We start from the raw sequence: 27,123 nt of genomic DNA, 5'->3' as shown, positions 1-27,123 counted from the left end.
CCCAGGCGAATTATGCATAATTTACAATCAAGATCAACTCCAGCCTCGGAACCAGCCAGGCCCGTCTCTGTGTGCATAAAACGTGTATTGCAGATCTAGAACGACAGTTGTTGATACCTAGCACCTGGACTATGTCGATGATTCAGCGTCTTCAACCTGTCTTGCCGATAATAGACACCAATCAGAGCCTTCTAAAACACTGATTCAGCTCCCGACGAGCTGCTTAACACTGATTGGCTGTTTGTTTCGACCTCCGCCTTATTGCATACAGGCCCGAACTGCCCTGCGCAGCACACGAGAAGACTCATCGAATTCTCCCCAATGAACGAAGAGAGCCCATCAGTGGAGTCATGAGTAAAAATATTTTTGGACGTGGAGATTGGTTACTTATCCCCGGCGCTGAATCATTGATGTGGCTCGTGAAGATGGCTCCTTCTGTGGGGAAACTGGAGCTACCCTATATATTCAGCCTCGAGTCTCAAATTTTATACCTTTTCCGTGTAAAACTCCTTGTGTTGTGCTCGACGGCATTGCAGTCAACGTGGGAGAGACAAAAGACATTGCCAATTTCTCAGCCATGACTGATCTCGAGAGCCAAGCTTCCTCCGCCGCAGAGGTAGAAAAGACGGCGGAACTATCAAACCCTTTACCTCCTCGAGGAGAAACTACGAGTGAAGACGGCCTCAAGGATGACCGCGCGCAGGACTCCCCTCCCCTCTACCCGGAAACAGACCTTGACAATGGCATTGTCGGCTGGGATGGAAAGGACGACCCAGCTAATCCACTAAACTTCCTTCCAGCTCGGAAATGGGGCCTGTTGGCGCTTCTGAGTTCCATGACGTTCATATCGCCTCTCGCTTCGAGTATGTTTGCACCCGCAGTGGGATACATGGCTGAGGAATTCAATGTGACAAATGAAACTCTGCTTTCATTCTCTGTCTCTATCTACCTTCTGGGATATACGGTGAGTGCACTTGAGATAACTGCTCCTAGGGGGTATAATTACTTACAACACTCATGATTAGGTTGGCCCTTTGGTGTTAGCACCCCTCAGCGAAATCTACGGCCGCCGAATTGTGCTCAGCGGCGCCAACTGGTTCTTTATTGTGTGGCAGATTGGGTGTGCCCTCGCCCCGAACGTTCAATCCTTTATCGTATTTCGTTTGTTTGCCGGTATGGGCGGTGTTGGCTGCGTCACGCTCGGAGCCGGAGTTATTGCCGACCTGTTTCCCGTGGAGAAGCGTGCAATGGCAACTTCAATTTGGAGCATGGGTCCATTGATCGGCCCAGTTGCTGGCCCTATAGCAGGTGGCTTCATTGGCGAAACAATTGGCTGGCGTTGGGTGTTTTGGATATTGCTGATTGTGGGCGGCGCCTTGGCTCTATTGATTGAAGTTCTGAACCGCGAGACCTATGCCCGCGTTATCATTCGATGGAAGACAGCCCGTCTGGCAAAGGAGCTAGGTCGGAATGATTTGCGCAGTGGATATGATCCTGCCGGGCAGCAGGCCAACGTGTCAACAGGCCAGGTCCTCAGACAGGGACTGAAGCGGCCCATGATTTTGCTCTTCAAGTCGCCCATTGTGGCTCTCCTCTCTTTATACATGTCATTGGTTTATGGCATGCTATACCTCTTCTTCACGACTATCACCGATGTCTTTCAAGCGCAATACGGCTTCTCCACTGGTCTGGCGGGCCTTGCCTACTTGGGAATTGGAGTTGGCTTCTTTGTCGGCCTCATTGTCATTGCGTTGACAAACGACAGAACTGTCATGAGACTGACGGCCCGAAATGGGGGGAAGTTTGAGCCTGAAATGCGGCTGGTCATGATGATCATCTTCTCCTGTATCACACCTATCAGTTTCTTCTGGTACGGCTGGTCGGCCGATAAGAAAGTACAATGGATAGTGCCCATTATTGGCATGTTCCCTTTTGGTGTTGGCATGATGGGCCTCTTCCTGCCTTCGCAGACGTATGTCATTGATTGCTATCCGGCCTATGCGGCCTCCGCGGTGGCCGTCATGACCGCGACGCGCTCGCTAGTTGGTGCTCTGTTGCCGCTGGCGGGACCTCGGATGTTTGCTACTCTGGGACTAGGATGGGGGAACTCATTGCTTGGGTTCATAGCATTGGCATTTGTACCGGTTCCCATCTTTTTCAACCGATATGGCAAGGCTATTAGGACCAAATTCACGGTCAATCTGGACTAAGGAGGAAGGACGCACTCAAGCTCCGGAGTGGCGGGAACGTAATAGATATATACTAGACACATAGATTCCTTTTGTAGTTATAGTAAGCCTCTCAGTGGCGAACATTCATTTAATACACAGAAATTTCCCTTTCATCAAAGCTTCGGAACGGCGATATCCAGTAAGGCATTTATGCAGTTAACTAACTTAGTTTGTTATTTATGCACAGATGACTAAGCACAGTTAGCACATGTGATTTGCCAGCTGCAGAAACGCCTAACCGTGTACAGCCTAGTGCCAGTCTATTCATAACTGAATGCTTGCAAAGTGCAAAACCGACAGCGAATAAAGCGGAAAGCCACATTCCAGGGCCTGGAGAATGCTTGAACCAGGAAGAGATCTGTCGACAGCTGGAAGAAGAGAGAGAAATGTCAGCCAAACGTAGCACAGCTATCCTTTCTTCATCGGAGAAGAAGCGGCTGAGGGACCGAAAAGCCCAGGCAACTCTCAGAGAAAAGCGACAAAATCGGATGCAGGCACTGGAAGACCGCGTTGCGTTTTGCGAGAGAAACCATGGCTCTGAAGCCAGCGCTCAATCTGCATACGTTCAGGAGCTTCTCGCTACTCTGGAGAGACTGCGAATAGAGAATAACCGGTTACGTGAGCGCCAGCAGCGGTTGCGCCAGATGGTGGTCTCATGGGACGCGACTGAGGAGAAGGATAGCGAGCCAAATAGAGACACACAACAGGAAACATGTAGTACTACTTCACCTGCAACTTCCGAGATGGTGATAGTTACGAATGGCATTCACACAACACCAACACCAACCGAGATGCCATTTCGTGGAGCACTGTCACCCTCACCTTTTCCCACCACCACTACGGGCACTATAACGCCTAAAGTCTGTCCCATTGCCCATGCAGTTGTTAATCTACCCTCCTCGGCAGTGGGATTGCAACCTGGGGCGCCAGCTTGGTGTCGCGTGCCTCTCAACAAGTTCGACAAAAATAATAACCTTGTTTTCCCTCTGCAAAATGCGCAGGCGTGGTTTGATCACCCAGAGTTAATAGCTGCTTCCCCCGTGCAACCATCTCCGCTCGACCTTCTTTACGGTACACGGCGCAACTATCTGGCCAATAAGATTAACAAATCAGTCCGAGGGCGTGCAATGCGTGATGCCGAATGCCTTGCGTTGGGTTGTCTCGTATATAATTATAGCAAGTGGCGCGCATCGCCGACTCCAGCCACCTTTGCGCGCTTAGCCAGTTTTCAACATCCAAATAAGGTCCAACTCGAAGAGGACCATATGGCGGGATTAGACCTGATTATCTGGCCGCAGTTGAGGTCGAATATCATACTGAAATGGCAGACATATGACCTCATTGAGTTGGTTGATTACCTAAGTTGTTGTGTAAAGGTGCGCTGGCCATGGGGTAAAGATATGTTAGAGCGTGATGCGGATGATAAGTTACAACTGAGAAGTGATTTTCAAACGGTTTTTATGAGTGAGGGTGGCTGGGGGTTGACGGCTGAGTTTATTGACAGGTATCCCGACTTGCTGGAGGGGATGGATGTAGAGGCATTGAGGTTTGAGATTACCTTGCCGAATTCAATGTATGCATACTGATTCTTTTTTTCCTCTTCATAGACACACATATATATTTGTCACTTCCATAACGTTGCAGACATTGTACTTTCTAGCATGAGAGACGAAAAACATATGTATACAGATCTATTGCGACGACGTCGAAATACATAAGGCGGTCGATTAATAAGTTATCCGAAACGATCACACTCGCTGACCTGACGCATCATTAAGGTATTTTTTTCAAAAAAGCAAAAAGGAGTAAAGATAAATGGCGCCAGCCGCACGTACACTTTCCTCATTTGGAATAGTTTGGCGTCGTACGGATTAGCCAGAATTACCTAATACGGAAATCTTTAACTATATGCAAGGGATGGGTCGACTCTAGATTACGTTCCTTTTCAACAGCCGTGATTCTGAAAAGGAGGGAAAGAGTGCAAAGTCCATCAATCGCACAATGCCAAAATAAGAGTCGGAATACCAACGACAAGGTACCTGACAGCAAGCTCTTCTGTGTTCTGGAGATGGGTAATCCCCAGAAGACTCGTATTGGCATCATAGCTGGGTCCACTGTTCGTGGCTACTCATGATAAAGTCTGGGTTGGATTGACGTCCACATTCACGATTCACTTCGTAATAAGAACTTGGCGCTAACGAAGAATGACTCTGGCAATTTTGACTCAGAGGATGGCGCCAATACTAGTTAATATTTTGTACATGATTCATAGCGAATAGAATAATAGACAACAATTGGGCGGGCGATGCCAAACGAGAGGCAATGCAAAAGTCAGTAGTAGCACATCATTCGAAGCGACAGAGCGGAAGGACTAATAAGTACTGTGAGTATGGCGAATAAGGCGACTGGCGGATTCAGAACAACAAAAAGCTGCATATAGAGATTTACTACAGCATCTGCAGTCCACAGTACATTCACCAGAAAGAAAATTGCCTGAACGATTGTTAGTTGATGCAAGCACTCCATAATCTCATGAAATATCCAACGTCGCTGACTGTTTCTTTCGTAGTACAATAATGCTGCTGTCTCTCCATCCGAGCTCGCGAGTTATACGCACCCAATCACTTCTACGTCAAACCCCTCGTGGCATACAGATAGTATTGAAGAAGACTTTCATAACGACCAAAAGTTGCAACCTATCGGCTTCGTTGGCGGGCATTCTGAGATAGCATGGATATGTGATCTGATGACGGAGATGGAGGTTAATGCCCTTTCGCCAGAAGCATAAGCGCCGACTGTATCGGCGCAGAACTCGTCAACTCTCCGGTCAGTATGTTACTTCCTGGATGACCAAAATCTTACGCTACATGACGGCCAAGGGTATTGCCAGCCGTTGGCTGCCACCGCGGCCAAATTGCTAGAGGTGTACTTTCACGTTGTGTATGCTACTTTTCCCACAATTGGAGAATAACCGTTCATGCAACAATGCAAAGTATACTACCCTAAGAATTGAGTTCAGCCCGGCAATAAGTGGCTCGCAATCCCGAATCTAGTCTTCGCTATAGCGGCTAGATATGCTCGCCTTACGAGGCAACCTTGGGCCTCCAACATAAATATACCGGAAGATTTCTTCTTGCAGGCTGTTAGATTCAGTCTTAAGAAAACGCTGTTGTTCGATCACCCGGACCTGCAGCAAGTGCAGATAGAAGGTCTCACCTCTTTCTTCCTCATGTCACTGTCTCACGGAAAGTAAGCTATCTCTCCTAGCATATCTGACTGACAGTATACAGAGCGTGGAGAGCATGTGGTATGGCTTTAAGCTCTGCTGTGGCGATGGGGATCAATCTGCGGAGTGAGAGCAAAGATAGGCTTGATTCATCTAAAGAGATTCTATACCGGGTCTGGTGGTCTCTCCACACGTTGGAAGACACATTAGCAATAATGACCGGACGTCCTTCAAACGCTGCAAGCGGATCTTCCGCCACACCACTTCCTATCCGATCTGATGAGGAGCAATTTCAATTATTACCGGCCTCGGCTATACTATCTGGCTTCAAATCTCGTAGTAGCTATATGCAAGATTTCATGAGCAGAAAGTCCGACATTTACGACATAGGTAATGTGCTCGCAAAGAAACAGACAAGCACTTCAGTATTCAAGCGTACTCCTAATATTTCATCGTATTTTTTATCTTTTGTGAACTTGACGTCAATCATGCGGCAAAGTATTGATTTATTATACTCTCCAGGAAGTGCAGCGAAGACTTGATCTTATCTTACTATCACGATGGCAGACCTGTTAGCTAAAACTGATGTGTGGCTAGAAACCCTCCCAGAGTTATTTCAGTTCTAGCAGAATGCTTCTCAGCCATTTGTGCGGCAGCGTTGGAGTCTTGCTTTCCGCTTTTACAGCACCAGAATCACCATAAGTCGACCCTCTGAGAGCCCTGTCGGATCGATCGACCTACAGATCGTGCACGAGACTCTGGCACAGGCTCACAGGGCATAGCGGAGATATGTATAAACTCCGCTTGTGGGATGCTCGGTCTTCTACGGATAGTCCGAAAGCCCTGTGGCTGATTGAGGTCTCGCCCTGGTGGTGTATCCTACACTATCTCGTACAAGCCCTAGCCGTTCTATTGATAGAATTGGAGTTTTGTCGCAAGCGCGAGTTCCTTGATTTGAACCGCATTGAGCTTCATATTTCTAAAGGACTCGACTGGCTAGTCGCCTTATCTTTGAATGATTTGGCAGCGCAAAGAGCTCTGGCCACCTGCAAAGACCTTCACGCTCGGGTTCTCATGATAACGCCCGTTTTGCCAATTAACGTGTCTTATATCCATGCCAGAGTCCACAGCAAGAGTAGCTATGTTTTCGCATAGGGATCCTTCATCATACGACGCGCAGGATACACAGGGCTCTCAGCCGTTGCATACATTTGAGTTTCCTGCTGATAGAATTATGCATCCAGGGATAATGACGGTTCACGACGAGTATATGACTGGAGAACCTGGGATTGACTGTAGCAACGGTGTTTCACATCTTGCTTACTACTAGCGGCTGATCGAATTTAGTTTATACTATATGACAAATTGAACCGCCCAGAGTCAGGGAGTTCAAGTTTAATTAAAGTTGAGTTGAGCCTTGAATGTTGTCTAGAATCAATAGGAGATTCTCAAAAGAGCAGAGAGCTATCTTGAGATATTCTCTGAAGTTGAAAGGGTGTTTCCTTGTCGGAAACCACCCTGAATGCGAACCGCAAGGTACGGAAAAAGGAAACCAGAGATACATGTAATGTCTGACAAGACTTGGATTTCTATTCTACTGGAAAAAGCGTACAAATTTGTTATGCGAAATTGGGTACCTGCGCTTCACTTCTAATAGCACATTGGGGAGCTGCATGTCCGCAACCAAAACGCAAGAGGCCTTGTAGTGAATGTTGTTTCCAAGTATTTAGATCATCGTCGCCTATGATCTAGTCCAGGAATATTAAGTGACTTTGACGCAACTCAGACATAATGTTCCCTGCCGCCACCAAAGGAGATCTTGGTAGTATTGGCTTTTAAAACCAAGGATGGGATTGATGCTGTAATGCTTCCGTATGCTACTCGCCACTACAAAAAGACATATGTAGTCTCTCAGTCTTACGTGTCCCAGTCGAATTTTTCACAGCACCATTACATTTACCTCTCAGCTATTTGTTAAAAGGTGTGTATTATGAGTCGTAACGTCGCGATCACCGCCGTCGACGGCCATACAGGCTCCCTGATCGCCGAGTTGATCTTAACTGATGGCACATTCAAACGAAAAGTCTCATCCGTGACCGGGCTAGCACTCGACACAGATTCGCAGCACTGCCATGATCTTAGGGATTTGGGTGTTAAGATAGTCCCTTACAACCCCGGTAAAGGTTTCAAGCAAGCTGTTAAAGCCTTGAAAGATGCTCAGATCGACGCAATCTGCCTTATCCCGCCTGCTCACAAGGATAAGCTTGATATATCACTGGAATTAATTGAGGTTGCGAAACAGGCTAATGTACCGAATGTCTGTCTATTGTCATCGGCTGGATGTGATATTTCAGAACGAGACAAGCAACCTCGTTTGAGGGAGTTTATAGATATTGAGGCGCAGGTAATGGCGACGAAAGGGGATCCATCTACGTCTACGGGACATTCGCCTGTTATTATTCGGTGAATTTTCTTTTCCAGCTTGGTCTCTTGTGCCACTAATGTAGGTTGTCCCTGCAGAGCCGGATTTTACGCCGAAAATCTCCTCCTCTACTCCAGGCAAGCCCAGGAGGAAGGCGTACTACCCCTTCCGATCGGAACGAATCATAAATTCGCCCCGGTGGCTCTTGGAGTATGTCGATCTAGCTCCTCTGTTTTTTCTTTTCTTTTTTTTGGTTTCTGTTTTTCACGTACCATGGCTGAACTCTTATGCAAGGATGTCGCACAAGTTGCTGCCCATGTCATGACTGGGACCGGAAAACACGGTTTCGCTGATAAGCATCGAGGACAGCTCATGGTGGTGACCGGTATGTCTGCCTGGCCATATCGTAAGGTGCTATATCTAACCCGGAGATTTGTAAAGGACCGATGCTCACTACCGGTGACGAACTTGCAACGGCAGCGAGTCAAGCACTCGATACCAAACTCAAGTTTGAGGATATCTCGCCGTAAGTGCCGGCCGTAAACCCCATAATCAATATATCAATACTTGATTCTTATTGACAAACAATGATGGGCCACAGATTTCAAGCCAAAAAAGTTCTCAAAGCACAATCTGATAGTGACGAAGCGGAACTAGAGTATTTACTCGAGTACTATTCTCTAGTCCGAGAAGGTAAAACCAACTACATTTCCACAACCGCATTCCACGATGTTACTGGTGTACACCCGCAGGAACCCCCAGGATTTTTTAAGGTCTATGCGGAGAGTTTTGAAAAAAAACCTGCAAGTAAGAAGCGGAAAGCCAGTGGAAAGTAGTGGTCTATCGGTCAGATTGACAGGGGGAATTCTCGATTGTTACGACCTCCAACCTAGTATTGACGAACCGAACTTCTCAGGCTAAAATAGTTTCTATCTACTATGTGTATAATGCAATGTACATCATACAAAATATCAAAACGAATGGTTGTTCTCATTTGATATCAGTATCGATGGCATCGATAATACAAAAGCAATACGGCCTGATCAAATGAAAGATGTGTTAATTTGTGCAATTTTTGTGAACAATATATACTCGGAAATGTAATAGGTATAACTATTTAGTCGTCACGCCAATTCCAGTTTTCTGAGTACTACAGAAGACTTTGATTAAGCCTCAGATTCGCCCCCGACCACCGTCAACCGTATCGAAGCAATCAAACAGTTCTTTCAGACTGTAAATATACAGGCTGCATGAAGAGTATGATCGATTGGTCAAGGAGGCATTTCACTCTTCGACTCAGCCGGAAACTTCCTGAAAATATCCGACAGATGATCTATCGGGGCTGCCAACAAACCCGCCACAGTCTCAAAAGGCGGCTTATCTGGTGCATTGGGATGACTACGAGTTGGGATGAATTTCTTAGTGCGATTGAACTTTGTGGTCAGTGACTCTGAGTCCGATTGCTGCAAGGCTTTTTCGAGTTTCACGAGGTCTTGCTCTTCTTCTTCTTTTATGTGTTGTGACAGGTCGGACCAGAGGGACTGAAGGGTTGGGGTGAATTCGTGATCGTTAGGTTTGAGGCCTTGAAATTTGTGAAGAAGTTGTTTGACCTATCCCCTATTCAGTAATGTGGTACAACCTATTTTTTATACGGTATCGTGGCTAACCTTCCGGTGTTCAGCACGATCTTTATCGGCCATCTGCTTTCCATCGGGCAGATTCTTCTCGAATGCGGGATAGACGAGCAACTCTTCACCGATAGAGTGGCGGGCTAGTTCCCAGGTAAACTGATTCTGCCATCGACGTTGCTCGTCAGGCGAGCTGGCGCTAAGAATCTTGTTGTACGCATCCTCGAGCTCGCGGTGGTCGTGCTTGATAGCCTGCGAGATGAGTGTCATGGCTGGAATAGTGGCGCTGAAGGAGCGATACTGTTGTTGCGTTCGAAATATTATTGATACTTGAAATGTTTCTCTCTGGATGAGGCGAGACAGAAGAAGCATGTTACTTTTCGTTACTGGTTAGCAGAGATAATGAGGAGAATATTTGGCCCAAGTATTTATGAATTAAGAAGCAATCATTATATTCGAGCCAGTGGCGTTATCAACCTGCGAAGCCATTATTGTAAGGTTACCACATTCGTCCGGATGTCATTCGCACGTCAGAGACACGACAGAACCTTTTGATACGCTAAACTGGCACAAAGCACCAATCATTCCAATCTGATTGCAAATCACTAGAATTGGACTGTTCGGTTTATGATCGGTATCTTACGATGAAGAAAGATGTCCTTGGCGGTCTTTTGGTGCCATAATATGCAAATGTATCCACATTTCGATTGTAAGATCCTTCCGCTTGCAGGGTATTCCTTTTGTATTTAAAAGTGTCCTGGTTATTTCCAACTCTTTCCCAAGACTTTCTTAATGACCCAGCTCCCTTGATTGGCTAAAGAAGATCTCGGATCATTATAAATTAATTTGTATAGTGGAATGGTGAGGTAGTTGGATAACTATCCAGCGAAGCATAAGCAAAGATGACGCTCACAAGCACGTAGACTGAATAAAACTTCGAAATACCACACAAGAATTTTGCAAATTACTGTCCAGTAAATACCCCCCTCTAAGCAATTGGCCAAGCTATAGGCTAAACCGGTGGAAATGCCTGTCTCGTCCAACGCTCCTCGCTCTTTCAGGGAGCCAGCGACGGTCCGGCAAAGATAGCATGTAGTAAAACTGCAGGAGGGGTGCTGTTGATATCAGATGTACAAAAGAAATACTGATGCAATAGGATGCTACGGCCAATTTCGCACAAACTGTGACACTATGGTTCTATGACTAAGAAGCAAATAGCTATACATTCCTAAAATTTTTGAGATTATGATTGTAGACAATAGCAATGACTGTATTGACGGAATAATACTACTCGCCACCAAATGAATACACAAAGAGTCACAAGGAAATGGTTTGAAGAAACTGTCTGACTAGTTACAACAAGAAGGACTAGTCACGGTATAAAGTACGATGGAGTACAAAAAAAGTCGTAGAACACAACTCAGAATCGAAGGCAAAAAGTGGTTGACATATCGCTATGCAGAGCCCGTATAATAAACTTGAAAGATAGAGAGAAAAAGAACATATGCACGGTCCAATTTTTGAAAGCTCCTGTGCTTGTTGAAGACAAACGAAAACACGTTAAAATTATAGCTGAATCCTTGGAATCGTTACGTTCGTTCGTGTTTTGGTGTCTCGGGCTCCATCAGCGCTCCTTAGAGAGTGACGGGAATGATGGTGCAACCAAGGTTGAGGTTGACAAGGCCGACCTAGGACGGCATGTTAGCATTCGTTATTGTGCATCGATGACTGTGAGCTTTACCTGGTTGGTGTTCTCGCAGCAGGCGGTGACGGCTCCCTGGCAGACATTGCCGTTAAGAGCATCAACGAGGGAAGTCGTGATGGGAGTGCCTATAAGATGTTCAGTTAACATTGTTCAACGAAGTCAAGTACTAAGGTTTTCAGAACGGAGAATGCTTACAAGTCAGGCCAACCTGGCCCTTCTGCTGAGCAGTCTGATGGTCAATTCCGGCAGCGGTGAGCTGGTTCAGGACATTGGAGTTGTCGGTGCTGTCAACAGTGTCACAGCAGTGGACCGAAGTGCCAGCTGAGCATTGCTTGTTGTTGTCGACAACAGTAGTGGTCTGCGGCTCCGGAGCGTTAGAGACAGATGGTGCAGCAGGAGGTGCAGGTGAGGGTGGAGGAGGTTGGTATTCAGGCGTAGATGTAACTTCAGGAGCGGGAACAGGAGCGGGAGCTGTGGTAGCAGTAGGTTCAGGTGCAGGTGCAGGGCAAACTTCAGCGCGGACAACAACGACCTTTCTCTCAACCTCGACGGGGACTGCAAGAGCAGCAACTGCAAAGATGCAGGCAGTAGCACAGGCAAAGTTGAAATGCATTTTGACTGGGGTAGTTTGGAATTATTAATTGATGTATGGTAACTGAACGAGTGTTTCGAGTTGGTCAACGAGTGAATATTAACTAAGAAGAAGAGAGAAGTTCGCTTTCTGATTTTTGGGATTGTTGATAATGGAGAAAAAGAAGTCGATTAGAGGTCGGCAAGAGGCACACTTATATACAAATTCTCGACGAAGGAGAGATGTCCTTGCAAACCAAGACTACTACCACTCTGACAAGGACAGGGGTAGGCGCTCAGAATGGGAATCCAGTAGTAGACGCCACATGCAAGATGTGTACGATCAAGGTTACAGGAAGTAGCAGTAAGGAGTACACTCCTGTGTGCTGGACTGGCATATGACTTTTGATGCTGTGGACCATCGTAAAATTGGATGCATGGAAGAGTCTTTTTTCTGTAGGTGGGTAATTGTGTAAGCCTGGAAGGATTTCCTTCCTTACGCCTCATACAGTATCAAATTTAAATGTTAGATACTGATACTAGTGACTTACTGCAGCAGTAATCATCATTATTCTTTTTGTGTCTATGTGACTGATTACTCGTGTGGTAGTTGTAATTCCACATTTACTCCGCCTTTTGACCCTTCGATTACCGTATTTTTTTTTTTTTTTTTTTTTTTTTTTTTTTTTTTTTTTTGTTTATTTTCTTTTATTTTTGGTTAAACTTATTTAACAGACAGGTCAATGAGATGCCAAAGAAAAAAGGACGTGGGTACCACCATCCCTGTGATAGTGCGGTGGTTCATATCTGATTGATCACGTACGCTAAGATCTGTACCTGACACAACATACCCGATTGGGAAACTAGCCCTAAGACATTCCTGCAAGGGAAACGCCTCATATTGGATCAATAGGTTAACACACCGAACAGGCGTCTGCAGGTGGAAAGAAGATAGTCACCTGATATGAAATATTTCACTCAATTGGGATGTTCTTTTTAGCATTAATCGTTGGAGTATAATCCCCTTTTGAGATAGGTGGTGCTGTGGATCTGCCCTGTGCGCCTCATACTATAGTCTCCGGACATCCGTAGTTACTGCCGTTAGAATGATCAGAGATAGAAAGTGGTAGACGGCTTACGTGGTTTCACTATAATCTGGAGACATAATAGAATAGTAGCTAGCCAAAGAAAAAAAAAAATCAACGAGGAAAAAGTAAAGACCTCGAATATATCAAAAAGCTGCAAAAAGAGAGTGACCCGTGCAGTACTCGAAACTGCAATCTTCCGCTCCGTAGGCGGACGCCTTACCATTGGGCCAACGGGCCAGATGGGGATGCCGCTAGTATAGTCGGTTCTTGAACCACATTCGGTATAGGCGACTGTGCTCATGGCTTCTCTCTTATGAAGCGATTCAAAGCTAAACTACTGCCTAGGACCTGGATTGAATGCAGTATCGTCAAGGTATTTATTGGAGATCCCAGTTTTCTGGTTGGCACCTTAGATTATCTGGTTCCAGGGTTGCAAGCTGGACGAATGGCTACCTAGGTCCAGTGATTAGAATTATATATATCGCGCGGATGAGTTCGTATACCTTCGTAACCTTGCAGGGCCAGACTCTCGAGAAGACACTTGAATGTAGAATATTGTCTTAGGTGTGATCTGCATCTTGATAATTCTAGGCATTTTTAGGCCCCAAGTTGTAACTAGGCAATTGATGTGTTTTATATCAGAGCCATTCAGCACTGTGAGCTTGCGAAAATTAAGTGCTTTGAACCAGGCGATGATATTGGAGGTTCCCCCCTTATAGATTACTATGTCCCTTTAAGCCAGGGATTATTTTTTTTCTTCCCCAAAGAAAAAAAAAAGAAAACTACCTCATTTTCCCCTCATATGGTTTTAGATTATTATTGTAGAAAGACTGGAGAAGAAAGGAAAACGGAATCATTCGTAAGTGCTGCCATCACGTTAATCGACAAAGACATTTAGAATACTAGCTAGCTCAAACATAACGAATCAAGACATGAAAGGAAAGAAGTCTGATTGTGGGAGCACAGTTCAACAACCAAAAAAGGTAGACTGGAGACACTAATATGCAGCCAATACAGGACGAATGACAAACCTGCATGTTCCTTTTGGATGTGGAAATTAACTGTCATAAAGAATAACAATTATGTATACCTTGCTCAGTGCCAGAGACAGCGCCGTGGAAAGGGTATAGCAAAGAGAAAAACAAATTATTAAAAATATCCACGAAGAAGACATTACTTTGGCTATCCGAGCCGTGGAGAAAAGAGAAGAGTCCACCAAACATTGTTTTCAATTAACAATTAAGACGTCTAGTCGTCAAAACATGTAAACGCCTGGGTATTGATACAATGATAACAAAATGACCAGCGAGATCATCAAATTAAAGCTGGAAACCAATGATAGCCATGGCGCCGAGAGCAACGGTCAATCCAGACATCTCCAAGTGACCAGCAGCGCCAGTGTAGGCAGGTGTCACACCCGTGGATGACTTGGTGGAAGGGCTGGGAACGACGCCAGTAGGGGCAATGACAGGACCGCTGGGAACAGGCACCAGGGTGGAGGGGGTATTGCCTGGGCAGTAGGTAGATGTGCTGGTCTGTTCAGCGTACACGGTAGATGAAAGGCTGGCGGCAGAAACTGCAGGCCAAGAAGCTGAAGCTGAAGCTGAAGGAGCTGGAGCAACAGCGCTGACGGAGCTGGCACCGAGGGGGCCAGGAACGACTGAAGCAGAGGGGATAATACCAACAACGGAAGTCCAAGCAGCAACGACGGAGGAAGTAACAGGCTCGACAATGCTGGGGACGGCCGGAAGGGTAACGGATCCGATGATGCTAGTGATAGCTGGAAGGGTGGCGGAAGCGGTGCCAGAAGCGCCGCTGCCGCTGTTTTGTTTGCATTGGGCCTCTCCCAAGACGGCAAGGCAGAGGTTGATGGGAATATCAATGAGACCTCCGGGGGCAGTGGCCTTCTGGTTGCATTCGGTCTCACCGAGAACCGCAAGGCAGACGTTGAGAGGCACACTAATCAAAGCACCCTGGTTGCCGGAGGCAGTGGAAGCCTGCTGGCACTTGGTGTCGCCGAGAGCAGCAACGCAGGCGTTCAGAGGAACGTTGATCAAACCTCCAGCGGCTGATTCGGTCTGATTGCAGTTGGCTTTACCCAAAACTCCTGCACAGAGGCCGACAGGAATGCTGATCAGACTGTCGAGTTGAGCAGTAGCAGAGGCTGCAAGGGCAAGGCCGGATAGAACAACTGAAGTCTTCATTGTGAACGTGTGAACGGATATATTAACAAATAAAGATTAATTATATGGATATAGTTATTGTTCGGGGTTAATCCAAGATTTAGAGAGTGGATGTTGGATATCGCAAAAAGAGTGATTGCTAGTACCAACGAGGGGGCGTTGTTTGGCCAAAAGAGTGACTGGACTTAAGAGAGATCTGGATGAGGAAGGAAAAGAAAGAAGTCTTGACAGAAGGCGAGGGAATGAATCGTATTTTGTAGTAGAATGGATCTTCAAAGCAAAGGCCTCGGCGCCCCTGGAACGGTAAAGGAGAGACTATTTGGTTAGGGCTGGCGTGTTCGGCTCAAAGAGTCAGAAGTTACGCTAAATGGGCTGGATAAGAACTCGACCATGCCTTGTTTTTAGTATGTTTGCCTAGTTAACCAAATTACGGAGTACATCTTCAGCTTCCTCACCGATGGCATTTAAATGATTGGACAGATAAAGAAAAGAGACACGCACGTATCTGCTGCGCATGGTCTGGACTTGCCTGTGTGGACACGCCACGCCTGGGCAGATTCAAGCTGTGACTTGGACGATCAGGTACACACTGCAGGTCGCCGTTGTGAGCGGACGGACTGATCACAATTATTTATTAAGCCTCATTAGCTACTATTGGAAGGAGGGCTTCCATTATCGGCAACGCACCGCAGAAAGCTTTTCTGTTACTCCGAGCGGACAGCAGCACTCTGCTGGCATACCCTGGTCTATGCATTTTCTCGTTGCACTCATTTACACACGAGCAAATCGGGCTTCCGGCATGATGTGCTTTTTGTTTCTTTTTTCTTCTATCGATTTCGGACATGATTTGCGGGCTTAGACAGTGACAACTACGCACGTACCGAGGACACTGGATGAACAAAGTATCTAAAGGTGTCTCGGCCCATTTGGCCAACCTTACAAGCGAGGCTGAATGGATTGAGGAAGAAAAAGGGTAGGTCGTTGAGTCTCGAATCGTCAGATATGTTTACTTTACGTACTTACTCATAGGTTATGATCGACAGGCACAATGGCCGTAATTGTAATTACTGTTTTGGTGGCTCCGACGCAGATAACGAGAGATACTTAGCAGTCCGGCGGTGGCTGACAGCCCCCTTAGGGCTTGGAGCTTGAGCTAGCTGATGCATTGGCCTTGTGCCTTGTGGAGAAGCATACTGTAGATCCACACGGACGTACAGTAGCTAGCCGGACAATCTCTCAAACTATCAGATATTTGAGTCGAGAGATCTGCACGGATTCTCTCCTGCAAGCAGTCAGTCCGCTCGCGGCCTCTTCAAACGAGTAAACGTTTGGTATTCAGAAACGGATCCATATTCCTTCGAGAAAAAACAAGTAGAACGAGAGCCCTTGGCACTACCATCGAATCAAATGCCGAAGATTGCCAAGTTGACTGGTTGCATGTTTGCAGCTTGATTTGAATTAGGCGCAAATGGTCTGCGCAAGGATCAAGCGATAAGAAGCACGACTGGTCCAATGGAACTGTGTTGAAAATCCCTTTTCCAAAAATTTGTACTACGGAGTCCATAGCACATTTAAAATAACATTCTCCGAAAATTGCAGAGTTATTGACGGTAAGATTACTCCGGATCCAGAGCAAATACGACGAATAACACTGACATTATCCTAATTACCCGACAGCGCCAACACCCCGGGAGATGGCTGGGAGCCTACTATGCCCCCAGAAAAGCAATAACCCTACCGGATATGATCCGAGTTGGCCCTTCATGTCTCCCTGGCCAATGCTGCACTCCGATATTTCACTAGTGCGTGCTATTTTCTTTGTTTAAACTCCCATGCGGTGTAGGACACATCAAAGAGTGCTTCTATAAATACGTCTACGTAATTTCTTATTCTTGAATCTCCAGCAGTTAGTAGATACAAGTCACATCTCAAAGATTGCATTGCATTGCTTGCTGATGGCTGAATAACTAGTCAATATAACTATTGGCTGAAAGCCTGATGGCTATACGAAAACGCCCCAGAAACGGAGTACACACCTGGCTTCCTGAATAGGCTGTCGTAGAGAACGCCAATCAAAAAATGAAGTAGCGCACGCAGGTCTTCGGAGAATAACATTTTCACCGATCGGCGTTGCGTTCCTGGTGCTCCCTTTTTCCTTTCGCATCTACATTGCTAATCAAACTTGGAGAGCCGCCGTACTTAAAGGGGGTTGTTTGTGACGGAGAATGGGATTTGCTCTTTCTTCTATTCACGCACTTTTGTTATATTGACATTTTGTGATAGGCTAGCTGTTTTACAACTCTGATATAATGAACTGATTCGGGCTTGTCATATATATAGTAGTATGCGTGCTGTTAGGATTTTGTATAGTTGTATGGTTCTGTAGAATATTTAGAGAAGGTGACTGCAGAGCCGATATACGTACCTGTATCTGTCAATGATCATTGCCCTTGGAAACACACAAATTGGAATTCAAACTGACATCGCAGTTTACAATCACATCCGTGGTTTGTCTCTCCATGCTGGGCTTTCTCCTTGAGTTCTAGCTACGTAATTGACTGGTGAGTCCATGAGGATCCTGGTAGCATACGCATGATGCGAAAATTTTTTGGAGGTTTTGTACTGAATACCCGTCAGGTTCAATTTTGTCGGTTCATTTCCTCTCGACAAATGAAGTGTTTATATCGAAATAAAGACAACAGAGAGTGGATTTCTTGATCTAAATCTAATTCGTCTCCAGGACATCGGGGTGGATATCACCTAGCAGTTTGCAATGAGAGCTAGCGGCTTATGATTGAATGCGCAATAAGTGCATTCGTTTTAGAAACTAGCGTCTGTGAATATACAACTATATTTTGAAAAACAACTTATTTATCGCGCATTGAACTAACCAATGTTGACACAACAGATTAAGTTCAAATACATAAAATCAAAGACATATTGGAAATCCGTTAAGAGCAGCCTCGATGGACGCGTCATCGTTCATTCCTTGCACGTGAGAAAACAAACCCTCATCCAGCTCATCTACACGATTTCCAAAATTCCAAATGCGAAACAAAATTATAACCGAGAATCCTGAGAGAAGAGAAGCAAAAGGAAAAAGATACCGTTTTAACACAGGGTCAAAGTGATATCAGCGGTATCTTCGCACACATTAACTTGACTGCCAGTGGGCGACACTCCATCGGGCCAGCTGATTGAGCCACAAGAAGCATCCGAGGCTGTCACTGTGAGCGGACTGCCGGAGAAAGGGTCGCCGAAAACGTCGGACAGGTCGTACCAGACCTCGCCGTTTGTCAAGGAGTAGGCATAGATGGTCTCGGGAGAAGAGTTGTAGAGTCCACCCTCAACGGTAGTGATTTTAATTGCCACACCGCCAGTTGTGGAATCGCCATGGAGTACTTCCGAGTATGTTTGTCCTTGATTGATGGTGTATTCTTGACTGACAGTGGAGTCAACAGACCACGCGTAAACGGGAAATGGGCAGTTGTTGAGGACGACTGCGTTGCCGACTGCAGAGGCCAGAGAGGAGAGGCCGCTGATAGCAGCGAGGGTGGCGATAGAGGTACGCATTTTGATTGAGAGAGTTATTGAACTTTGATATAATCTTGATATAATAGTCTCAGATGTGAGATGTGTTAAGTTTGTCAACGAATTTTGATGCTTTTTGCTGATGTGCTTGATACTGATAGAAGTAACTGTCGATGAGGAAGGTCGTCCTTTTTATACCCAGCCGTGACAATGCCACGACTAGCATTTTGGAAGTACGTAAAGGTACTCACTAGACTTTACGAAAGCTACTGCATGATTGCTTCGTCTCTATGGCCTCGAACTGTGAGACATTTGAGTGGATAGCTGAACCATCTCAGCCTCGAAAAGAAGCTGAAAACCATCGTGACGTGTATGCCTTTCTCTTAATTGCTAACTGCCATCATGCTAAGACATGACGAACCAAAGGCATTGACAAAAAAGAAATACATCGCAAGATCAAGGCCTGACGCCCACCGCTCATTGGAATGATTCACACTATGTCCAGTATGAGTTTAGTTGAAAGTCGGAAAGAAAGGCCATCTTCGTCATCATTACCTCTTCCGGTTGAAGATACGGAGAAAAACAGAACCGTATTAGTTTATTTATAGACGTTGGGCTGAGGTCTCGTATTTGATGGACACGTTAGATGGGAATATCTGGAGGAGAAAAGCACGAGTCCGCCAAGACGAGCTGAGACCTATTAAGTCATGACTCGGAGCAGCAAGAATCATTTGACGATCAGCACGAAAATACATGGATAGTTGGAACTCTGTCGGCCTGCTAGTGCTTAGGCGAGAGTGCATACTGCATAGTACCTGTTAATTAACAACTAACTATTGAATCTAATGACTCTATACTCTAAGCCATCGGATGTCGGCTTGCGGGGTGACAGATGGTGTCGATCTTACTTGATAAGGAGAGCAAGACTGAGACAAGCCAGCTTCAAAGTTGGATGCATTAGATGCATTACCTAAGACGTGAAAATGTTTGTTAGCTTCCACCTCGATACTTGATGTTGACCGAAGAATATAAGTCTACAGACTCGATCCCAGTGGATGGTATACTTCGGTTGGTGCATCCTACACATGCACTCCGTACAGTCAAAGGAACTCGTAAATCGTACTCTGAGCTGGAACCATTGAGTAGTATTCGCTGCATAACACGATGCACAATTAAACATCAGACTAGTCAGCGGAAATGGCTGATGTGGCGTGGCTAGTCGTGTCTAAGACATGCGCTAGTTAGTTGATTCAATCAGTTGAGGTCCAATGAAACAGAACGATTGTTGAGTGTATTTCCTTTTGAATGGAAACCATATTGCTATAATTATTAGATGGCCTTTATGAACACAGGATTACAAGTAAGCATCGAATTCAAACTCTTAATACAAATCGTCTTATGGACCCTTGCCGGTAGCCTCCCAAGGCCTGTTGGCTGCTCTAAAGATCCACATAGGTAATAAACTGACCTTCTTCGAGAAAAACCTCTCCTAGATTGTTGTGACAGGACGCATGTATCCGCGACAAATAGTCTGCTAGGCGAAGGCGATGATGGATTCCATTCGTTCGTTCCATCAACCTGTCATATTCCAGTCCAACGTGCTGCCAATCGATATCTCTGCGTGCTAGCACTTCATAAAGCTCAAAAATAACTGCCGGAATTCTTCGCTTCCAGTATATACTTGGAAATTTCCATTGGGCTGCTATTATCAGACGGCGCAGGTCTGGTCCACTGAGATAGCCGGCAATTTCCATGGCAATGTCAAGCGGTAGTCGGCTGAAACTGCCCGGTGAGATTCTGAATGCACTAGCAGTCATGGCACCTTTGTAGGTGGACTGGTTCATTTGCGCGACAGTGCTGGACTGATATTTTTCAAGTCCCATTTGCGCGAGCTGTCGGAGTTCTGGTATATACATGGGGTCTCTCTGGAGGAAGCCCCAATTTCCAGATTCTCTGTCTATTGGACCGTTTATTCCACGATCAGCGCGTTTGCGACGGTGTTCTTCATCGAGTGCATGCATAAACAACTCGATGTTATTCTCAATGAATTCGCGCCTAAAGCATTTATCGGCCATCATCCAACAGGACTCATGTATGGGCCAGCCTATCTGCGCCCCTTCCACAAGACTTGGATCTTGTTCTGGCTCTTTAAACCAGAGAAACTCTCCTCTGGGGTGGATTATCCCCTTGGCAAGGATAACTGTGTCTTGACGGCGGGGGACAGCCATGGTGTATCCTCCACGTACTCCGAAGCTACGGTGACGATAGCTGGCACCCGATATGATTGGAGGTCCATCCAAAGGTTTCACAACTATTATTTGTTAATTCGAATCTTGAATTATCAAAGGATAGACATGGTATATAAAGGGGAGAAAACACAGGTTCGTAGCACACTCACTGGCTCTGTACGCGGACTTCCACTGACATTTGCCTTCAGCAAGCATAGAATGAAGCTCACCCTCCGGGAGTATTTTGTATCGCACACTGTTTGGTTCTAAACCGGGGACTTGCGAGAAGAAATCGCGAGCATTTTCGTCACATTCTATCCGTGTACCACATAATATGCAACAGGGCAATGCTGGGTTGGCCCATTGACCGTCATCTGTTCCTAGCATCCTAGTATAGATACGCATTGTGACGTGTATAGTGGTGGAAGCAAAAGAAGAATGAAATGTTGGAGTAGATGATTCTCTAACTTGGACGTTGGATGGATACTGATGTTTCTAGATTCTAGAAACGAAGAATACTGGTAGGTTTATATATGATTAAGAGGCAATAATCGTGGTCAAATAGCAGGCAGGTAATACCCTTTTTCTGTTTGTGACATCGTTGGAGAACAAGGGCATTGAAGTTCCTTTCTTTTTAGGTCTGAAAGGCTTGAAACGTTTCACTTGAATATGATCAAGTACTAGCCACGCTGTCTCATTGTTCACAGGTATATGATAGCTATAAAAACTGCTTGTAACTTTCGGCGGTAGTAAACAAAGCAGGAGGTGATATAAGTATAAAATTATTTGTTTCGCTAATCTTCGAAGATTCAATATAATAAGACGCGCAATGTAAGTTAACCGTTAACCATAGATTTGTGTAGATATCTTTTTCACCTATTGACGAGGGAATTCCATTGGATCTTTCTATGATATAATGGCCAGCTAACAAGAATTATATGCTGGGAATGTACCAGAAAAACATGTAGGGCACATTAAACAGCCGAATCTACTCGCTTCCTAATGGCGTTGTCATTTATGCCAAACACAATGCATGTTGAAATAGTACCTCTTTATCTCAAGTCCTTTGTGAGATTTGTGCAGTGATATAAGGAGTATAGGCATTGTACTTGGCACCATGTTCTATATAATGAAGGACACAGGAACAAAATTCTTCAACCATAAGAACGCCGGGAACAAAGGTTGGAACGTTTTGATGAATCATACCTACCCACCAGTTATGCATCGATTGGCTATCTGTTTATCTACAAATACAAAGCATGATTCTGTTATCTTTTGTCCTAGTCTTGTACGATCTGAGTCAAAACTTGGAGAATGTGGAGCAAACCCGTATAGAAGAAAAATATGGAATAATCCGGAGATTAATGTTTTTCTATCGTTAACCTTGAAGTGTTGAATGATCCCACCTCCCTATAGTAGCTAGGTATGTAACATCGAATCATCTGACAAGCCAGAAAGGGTCATCTGCTGCAATCAGCTTCTCGGCATGATGGCTGGGCAAGAAAAAGAAGTATTAGCTAGGCACCAGTCTCATCTAGATTTGATATTGGTAATCAATAGGACCATATTTCAGGTATCTATGACTTTAATATACAGCATATGCTATGTACCCCGCATTGTCCCCAGTCCCTTCCGAGGCTCATTCGGGGTTTATCCGTACTTTATTTCTGTTTTTCATCAAGACTGTATGATGAACCTTCTTATAATGTCCAAGTTAAGGCTTTTCTTGCTCATTTATTGCCTCTCTGTGCCCCTCTTCGGTGCATGAACTATGACTGCCTTATCGGGTAACAGCCCTGATTTTGCAGCTCTATATACTTTCTAGGACCATCTTTAATATACAGCTTCAGTTTTGTTTCTTCAAAATTTCGGAAATTAAGATAATGTAATTAATGTTTACGACTGGTCTATGTATTGACCTCATCTTTTTGTAGTTCGTTTTGTCGATTCCTTGAGTTCCCCGGTGCATAGTCTTTTTTCAACCTATTGCTATGCTAAGAGTTCTATCAGACCCTAAAAATTCCGGTCGAGCGCAGAAAGTAAGATATGCAAGAAAACATGTTTATAGCTATTCTCCATTGCAATTGGTGCACTGAGTAATGTCACGACTCGTCACTCCCGCCAATCATTCCTCACAATCGTACATGCTTCGTACATTTTCGTATGGTATGAGCCTAATAATTATCCTATCACTCTCTTATATACATCACTTGCTTGCCTCGGGCAGAAGATTGTAATTAATTACCTGTACCACCCCTTTCATTTACCCTGCTACTGCAAGCCAGATTATTGAACCAAGTAATGACTCGGAGTCAGCTGGATGAGCCACATTAGAAATTCCACCTACCGAGGATACACGTGTCAAGCAGGAGTACCAGCGTAAAGAACATAGAGGACTTGATGTTTATATGAAGTAGATGAATCCAGGATCCCCTAACACCAGCAGGAACGAGCTGAAGACCACCGTGGTTGCCTAACCTGAGCCGTTTTCGATATTACACAGGACTTCACAGACGATCCTCCTCCGCAAATACTAGAGCACAGTATATCATTTCACTTTAATTTTCATGATGAGGATGTTTTCTCTTTTACCTCTGGCTTTTCTGGCTGCTGTCACTGAGGCAGGTCCAGTGGACAGGGTAAAACGTAGCAGCTCGCCTACAGTCGTCATTGCATCTCCGACTGCTACAGTCGTTGGATCTTCTTCTGGCAACCTTGATATCTTCAATGGGATTCCCTTTGCCCAGTCTCCTACTGGCTCACTTCGACTCAAGCCTCCACAGGCTTTGGCTACTAACTTGGGAACTGTGACTGCCACGGGCACGGCTATGTCGTGTCCTCAGATGTATTTTCAAGATTCTTGGAGCAGTTTGACCGGAATCCTTGGAACTCTACTGAACACACCACTGTTGCAGGAAATCACAAATGCCGGTGAGGACTGCTTGAACTTAAACATTGTTCGACCAACAGGAACTGACTCAACATCTAATCTACCTGTTCTTTTCTGGATCTTTGGGGGTGGATTTGAGCTTGGTGGAACTTCAATGTACAACGGTGCTAGCCTTGTAAAAAATGGTGTTGCGATGGGGAAACCTTTTATTTTCGTTGAAGTCAACTACCGTGTCGGCGGATTCGGGTTTCTAGCCGGCAAAGAAATCCTAGCAGATGGCGCTAGCAACTTGGGGCTGCTAGATCAGAGACTTGCTCTCGAATGGGTCGCTGATAACATTGCGGAATTCGGTGGAGATCCCTCAAAGGTCACTATATGGGGCGAATCGGCAGGGTCTATCTCAGTTCTAGATCAAATGATCCTGTACGATGGGAACTATACATACAACGGCCAGCCCTTGTTTCGGGGCGCGATTATGGATTCCGGCAGTGTGATACCAACTAATCCAGTTGACGGTGATGCTGGCCAAGCAATCTATGATTCGGTCGTCGAGGCCGCAGGATGCTCATCCGCTGCCGATACTCTGGAATGTCTTCGAGAACTTGATTACACTGACTACCTCAACGCCGCCAACTCCGTCCCGGGAATTCTTAGTTATACTTCGGTTGCTTTATCATATTTGCCGAGACCCGATGGCACTGTTCTATCAGATAGCCCGGAAGTGTTGATACAAGAAGGGAAATATGCCCCGGTTCCCTTCATTGTAGGCGATCAAGAGGACGAAGGAACTCTGTTTGCCCTCTTTCAATCTAACCTCAGCACTACTGCAGACGTTATTGAGTACCTTGAGACTGTTTTCTTCCCATACAGTACAAACAAAAGCATTACAGAAGGTCTCGTCAATGTCTATCCAGACGATATCACATTCGGCTCGCCATTCAACACCGGCATTCTGAACAATTGGTATCCTCAATTCAAGCGACTAGCCGCAATACTTGGGGACGCCACATTTACCCTGACACGGCGCGCATTCTTGGATCTTGCAAGTAGCGTGAATCCAGATATACCGAGTTGGTCCTATCTTGCGTCCTACGACTACGGTACCCCTATCATCGGCACAGGCCATGGGACAGATATTCTGCAAGTATTCTATGGCATTCTACCAAATTATGCCTCTGCAGCTATTCAGTCGTACTATATTTCATTCATTTATGATCTAGATCCCAACGCAAACTCAAGCTACCCTGAATGGCCGCAATGGAGCACTGCGAATGAGATGTTGAATTTTGCCGCCCACAAAGCCACAACTATCACGGATGATTTTCGACAGGATCAGTATAAGTATATATATGAACACTTGTCAGGTATTAGGATTTAGTTTTCTGGCATTATCCTGTATTTGAGTGGTGTGAAAATGTACGGCATTCTCAAAAAATAAGGATGAAGAAACAGAAGGATATCCGAAAGAGTCACATAATTATACGTATTAAAGATAATCGAAGTGAATCGAGATATAACAAGTCGCTGCAAAACATTAGGGTTTCGCACATGTCCGACGAGAGAGTCCGACGATTTGTCAAGGATGAAAATGGAAGGAGGAGAAAGTAGAAAACAAAAGCAAAAACAAAAAGAGCCAAGAACGGTCAGTAGCCAAGCAAATCTAGTAGTACCTCATCTAGTAGCCAGTCTATAACGGTCCACGAATATCCATAACCCGAATCCAGCCAACTCCACAAGGTCAAGCAAAGAAAAATTCCGTGGAGAGGAGCGCAAATAAAACAACGGGCCGAACACCATTTTTACAGTCTATAATCAAAGCAAAGTTTTCGAACAGGAGTTTTTGCTTCTCTTTCCTACCCTATCGTTTATTCTGTCGACGCAGTTTGAGGGCTTACTGGGGAAGGCTTCTCACCGAGCGCGCAAAGCCGGAAGATATGACGTGGTTTTGCGCCAAGCTCCTCATCGATGTAATCGACAATGGCAGAGTCTGGGAAATTCATCATTAGCAGAGGCAAAAGGAATGAGTAATGTGGCAGAGGAACTCACGTATGGTCGACCGATTGTCAAATAGAACGATAGTACGGGGCTGCCACCGCACCCGGGCCTGGAAGTCATGGCCTGTGATAAGATGCTGCATGAGGAAGTCCTGGAGCACCCGGAACTCAGCTTCCTTAAGTCCCTGGATTCTGGTGATGAATTCGCCATTGATGAACAAGCACTTTTCACCCGTCACAGGATGCACGCGCACAAGCGGGTGCACAGTCTCCACCGGATCCTTACGCACCAAGCTACCCGTTAGTCTGGCGTGGGCAATCATTTTAGCGGAGGAATGCACAGCCTTGAGACCGTCGATAAAGGCTTGGAAAGTGGGAGACAGTCTCCTAGTCAGGTTTCATACCTGTTAGCTCGATTGGTCTGCAGGCTTCGGGGCGATCATGCCCCGCAAAAAAGAGAAAAAAGCAAACAAGCAAACATACTTATACGCAGCGTCTGTGGCGGCAAAGACAGTGTCTCCACCCACATCTGGGCCCTGGAGAAGGCCCAGCATGACATAGGCTGGGGGCTGGATCTCGTAGCTCACATCTTGGTGCCATAGCGTTGTGGTGGTTCGCTGCTCGAGGAAACGGTTGATCTCATCCACATTGCCATCGCGGTGAATGATATGAAACCCTGGATATCCTTTCATCGAGCCGGAGATGGGCTGGTAATTCGGCTTGCCGAAGTGGCGCATGAAGGCATACTGTTCCTCCGGTCCAGCATCAATAAGGTCCTGATCGGGAAACGCAAGCACTTTGCGCTCGGATATGAGCAGCGCGAGCTCATCCTTGGCAGTGTCAGAAAGCTTGTTTAGTTGCACGCCTTCAACAATGCTGCCGATGCTGGGCTGAATATGCGATACTTTCGTGGCGGACGACAGCAAGTTGGGCTTAGACTTGTCCTGCACGCGGAGAGCGGGGTCTTGATACTCGAATGGAGGCAGCGGGTCGAACCACACCTTGTCCCAGGTGGGCAAATACTCGGGATATTTGACGTTTCGCTTGGAGTGATCAGAGACACTGACGTAAGGAATGTTGATATCGTAGCTTATGGGCTTTTCAGCCTTGGTAAGCGTGGCTGTTTGAGACATGGTATGAAAATGTTATTGGCTGCTTTAGAAGTAGTCTGCCCGAAAGGGAGGTATGGCAGTGCGGGACTTCTTTTCTGAATAAAAAGAGTTGGCGAGGTTACCGCGCAAAAATAAAAATTTAAAAAAGAAAATGAAAGTTGGGACAAGTCTTGTGACGTCCCCATGGGACTATAAATCCCCCTCGATGGGACCCATGGCCATGGATCTGTGAAACTCCCAAGTTCCTTTACGATTACCAGCGAGCATCTCCCCGCGGCCAATGAAAACGTTCAGCGTAAGCAAAGGGTGTTGAGC

General features: G+C 45.7%; 9 protein-coding genes across 9 annotated transcripts; 3 read left to right on the top strand and 6 right to left on the bottom strand.

Annotated features, from left to right (window-relative positions):
* Positions 1 to 577: 577 nt before the first annotated feature.
* UA08_02249 (hypothetical protein) lies at positions 578 to 3,817 on the top strand (the record flags this gene model as incomplete). The annotated part of the gene is made up of 3 exons (XM_020264270.1): positions 578 to 964; positions 1,026 to 2,195; positions 2,480 to 3,817. The coding sequence occupies 3 exons, from the start codon at positions 578 to 580 to the stop codon at positions 3,815 to 3,817; spliced, it is 2,895 nt and encodes a 964-aa protein (XP_020122509.1).
* A 3,630-nt stretch (positions 3,818 to 7,447) lies between these two features.
* On the top strand, positions 7,448 to 8,715 carry UA08_02248 (hypothetical protein; the record flags this gene model as incomplete). Its single annotated transcript, XM_020264269.1, has 5 exons — positions 7,448 to 7,920; positions 7,978 to 8,089; positions 8,174 to 8,264; positions 8,321 to 8,405; positions 8,481 to 8,715. The coding sequence occupies 5 exons, from the start codon at positions 7,448 to 7,450 to the stop codon at positions 8,713 to 8,715; spliced, it is 996 nt and encodes a 331-aa protein (XP_020122227.1).
* A 435-nt stretch (positions 8,716 to 9,150) lies between these two features.
* Positions 9,151 to 9,777, bottom strand: UA08_02247 (putative hemerythrin-like protein; the record flags this gene model as incomplete). Its single annotated transcript, XM_020264268.1, has 2 exons — positions 9,151 to 9,489; positions 9,547 to 9,777. The coding sequence occupies 2 exons, from the start codon at positions 9,775 to 9,777 to the stop codon at positions 9,151 to 9,153; spliced, it is 570 nt and encodes a 189-aa protein (XP_020122228.1).
* A 1,364-nt stretch (positions 9,778 to 11,141) lies between these two features.
* On the bottom strand, positions 11,142 to 11,825 carry UA08_02246 (hypothetical protein; the record flags this gene model as incomplete). The annotated part of the gene is made up of 3 exons (XM_020264267.1): positions 11,142 to 11,195; positions 11,249 to 11,337; positions 11,408 to 11,825. 3 exons carry the CDS (start codon positions 11,823 to 11,825, stop codon positions 11,142 to 11,144), a joined length of 561 nt encoding a protein of 186 aa, XP_020122670.1.
* A 2,364-nt stretch (positions 11,826 to 14,189) lies between these two features.
* On the bottom strand, positions 14,190 to 15,074 carry UA08_02245 (hypothetical protein; the record flags this gene model as incomplete). Its single annotated transcript, XM_020264266.1, has 1 exon — positions 14,190 to 15,074. The coding sequence occupies one exon, from the start codon at positions 15,072 to 15,074 to the stop codon at positions 14,190 to 14,192; it is 885 nt and encodes a 294-aa protein (XP_020122671.1).
* Positions 15,075 to 18,164: 3,090 nt separating this feature from the next.
* Positions 18,165 to 18,626, bottom strand: UA08_02244 (hypothetical protein; the record flags this gene model as incomplete). The annotated part of the gene is made up of 1 exon (XM_020264265.1): positions 18,165 to 18,626. The coding sequence occupies one exon, from the start codon at positions 18,624 to 18,626 to the stop codon at positions 18,165 to 18,167; it is 462 nt and encodes a 153-aa protein (XP_020122230.1).
* A 1,397-nt stretch (positions 18,627 to 20,023) lies between these two features.
* On the bottom strand, positions 20,024 to 21,217 carry UA08_02243 (hypothetical protein; the record flags this gene model as incomplete). The annotated part of the gene is made up of 2 exons (XM_020264264.1): positions 20,024 to 20,895; positions 20,983 to 21,217. The coding sequence occupies 2 exons, from the start codon at positions 21,215 to 21,217 to the stop codon at positions 20,024 to 20,026; spliced, it is 1,107 nt and encodes a 368-aa protein (XP_020122231.1).
* Positions 21,218 to 23,382: 2,165 nt separating this feature from the next.
* Positions 23,383 to 25,080, top strand: UA08_02242 (hypothetical protein; the record flags this gene model as incomplete). The annotated part of the gene is made up of 1 exon (XM_020264263.1): positions 23,383 to 25,080. The coding sequence occupies one exon, from the start codon at positions 23,383 to 23,385 to the stop codon at positions 25,078 to 25,080; it is 1,698 nt and encodes a 565-aa protein (XP_020122229.1).
* A 487-nt stretch (positions 25,081 to 25,567) lies between these two features.
* On the bottom strand, positions 25,568 to 26,829 carry UA08_02241 (hypothetical protein; the record flags this gene model as incomplete). The annotated part of the gene is made up of 3 exons (XM_020264262.1): positions 25,568 to 25,689; positions 25,749 to 26,083; positions 26,180 to 26,829. 3 exons carry the CDS (start codon positions 26,827 to 26,829, stop codon positions 25,568 to 25,570), a joined length of 1,107 nt encoding a protein of 368 aa, XP_020122682.1.
* Between the last annotated feature and the right edge of the window lie 294 nt (positions 26,830 to 27,123).

This window comes from Talaromyces atroroseus (assembly GCF_001907595.1).
Source record: "Talaromyces atroroseus strain IBT 11181 chromosome Unknown scaffold_2, whole genome shotgun sequence".
Lineage (NCBI taxonomy): Eukaryota > Fungi > Ascomycota > Eurotiomycetes > Eurotiales > Trichocomaceae > Talaromyces > Talaromyces atroroseus.
The sequence above is the reverse complement of the archived record's forward strand: the minus strand, read 5'-3'. Positions and strand labels throughout refer to the sequence as shown.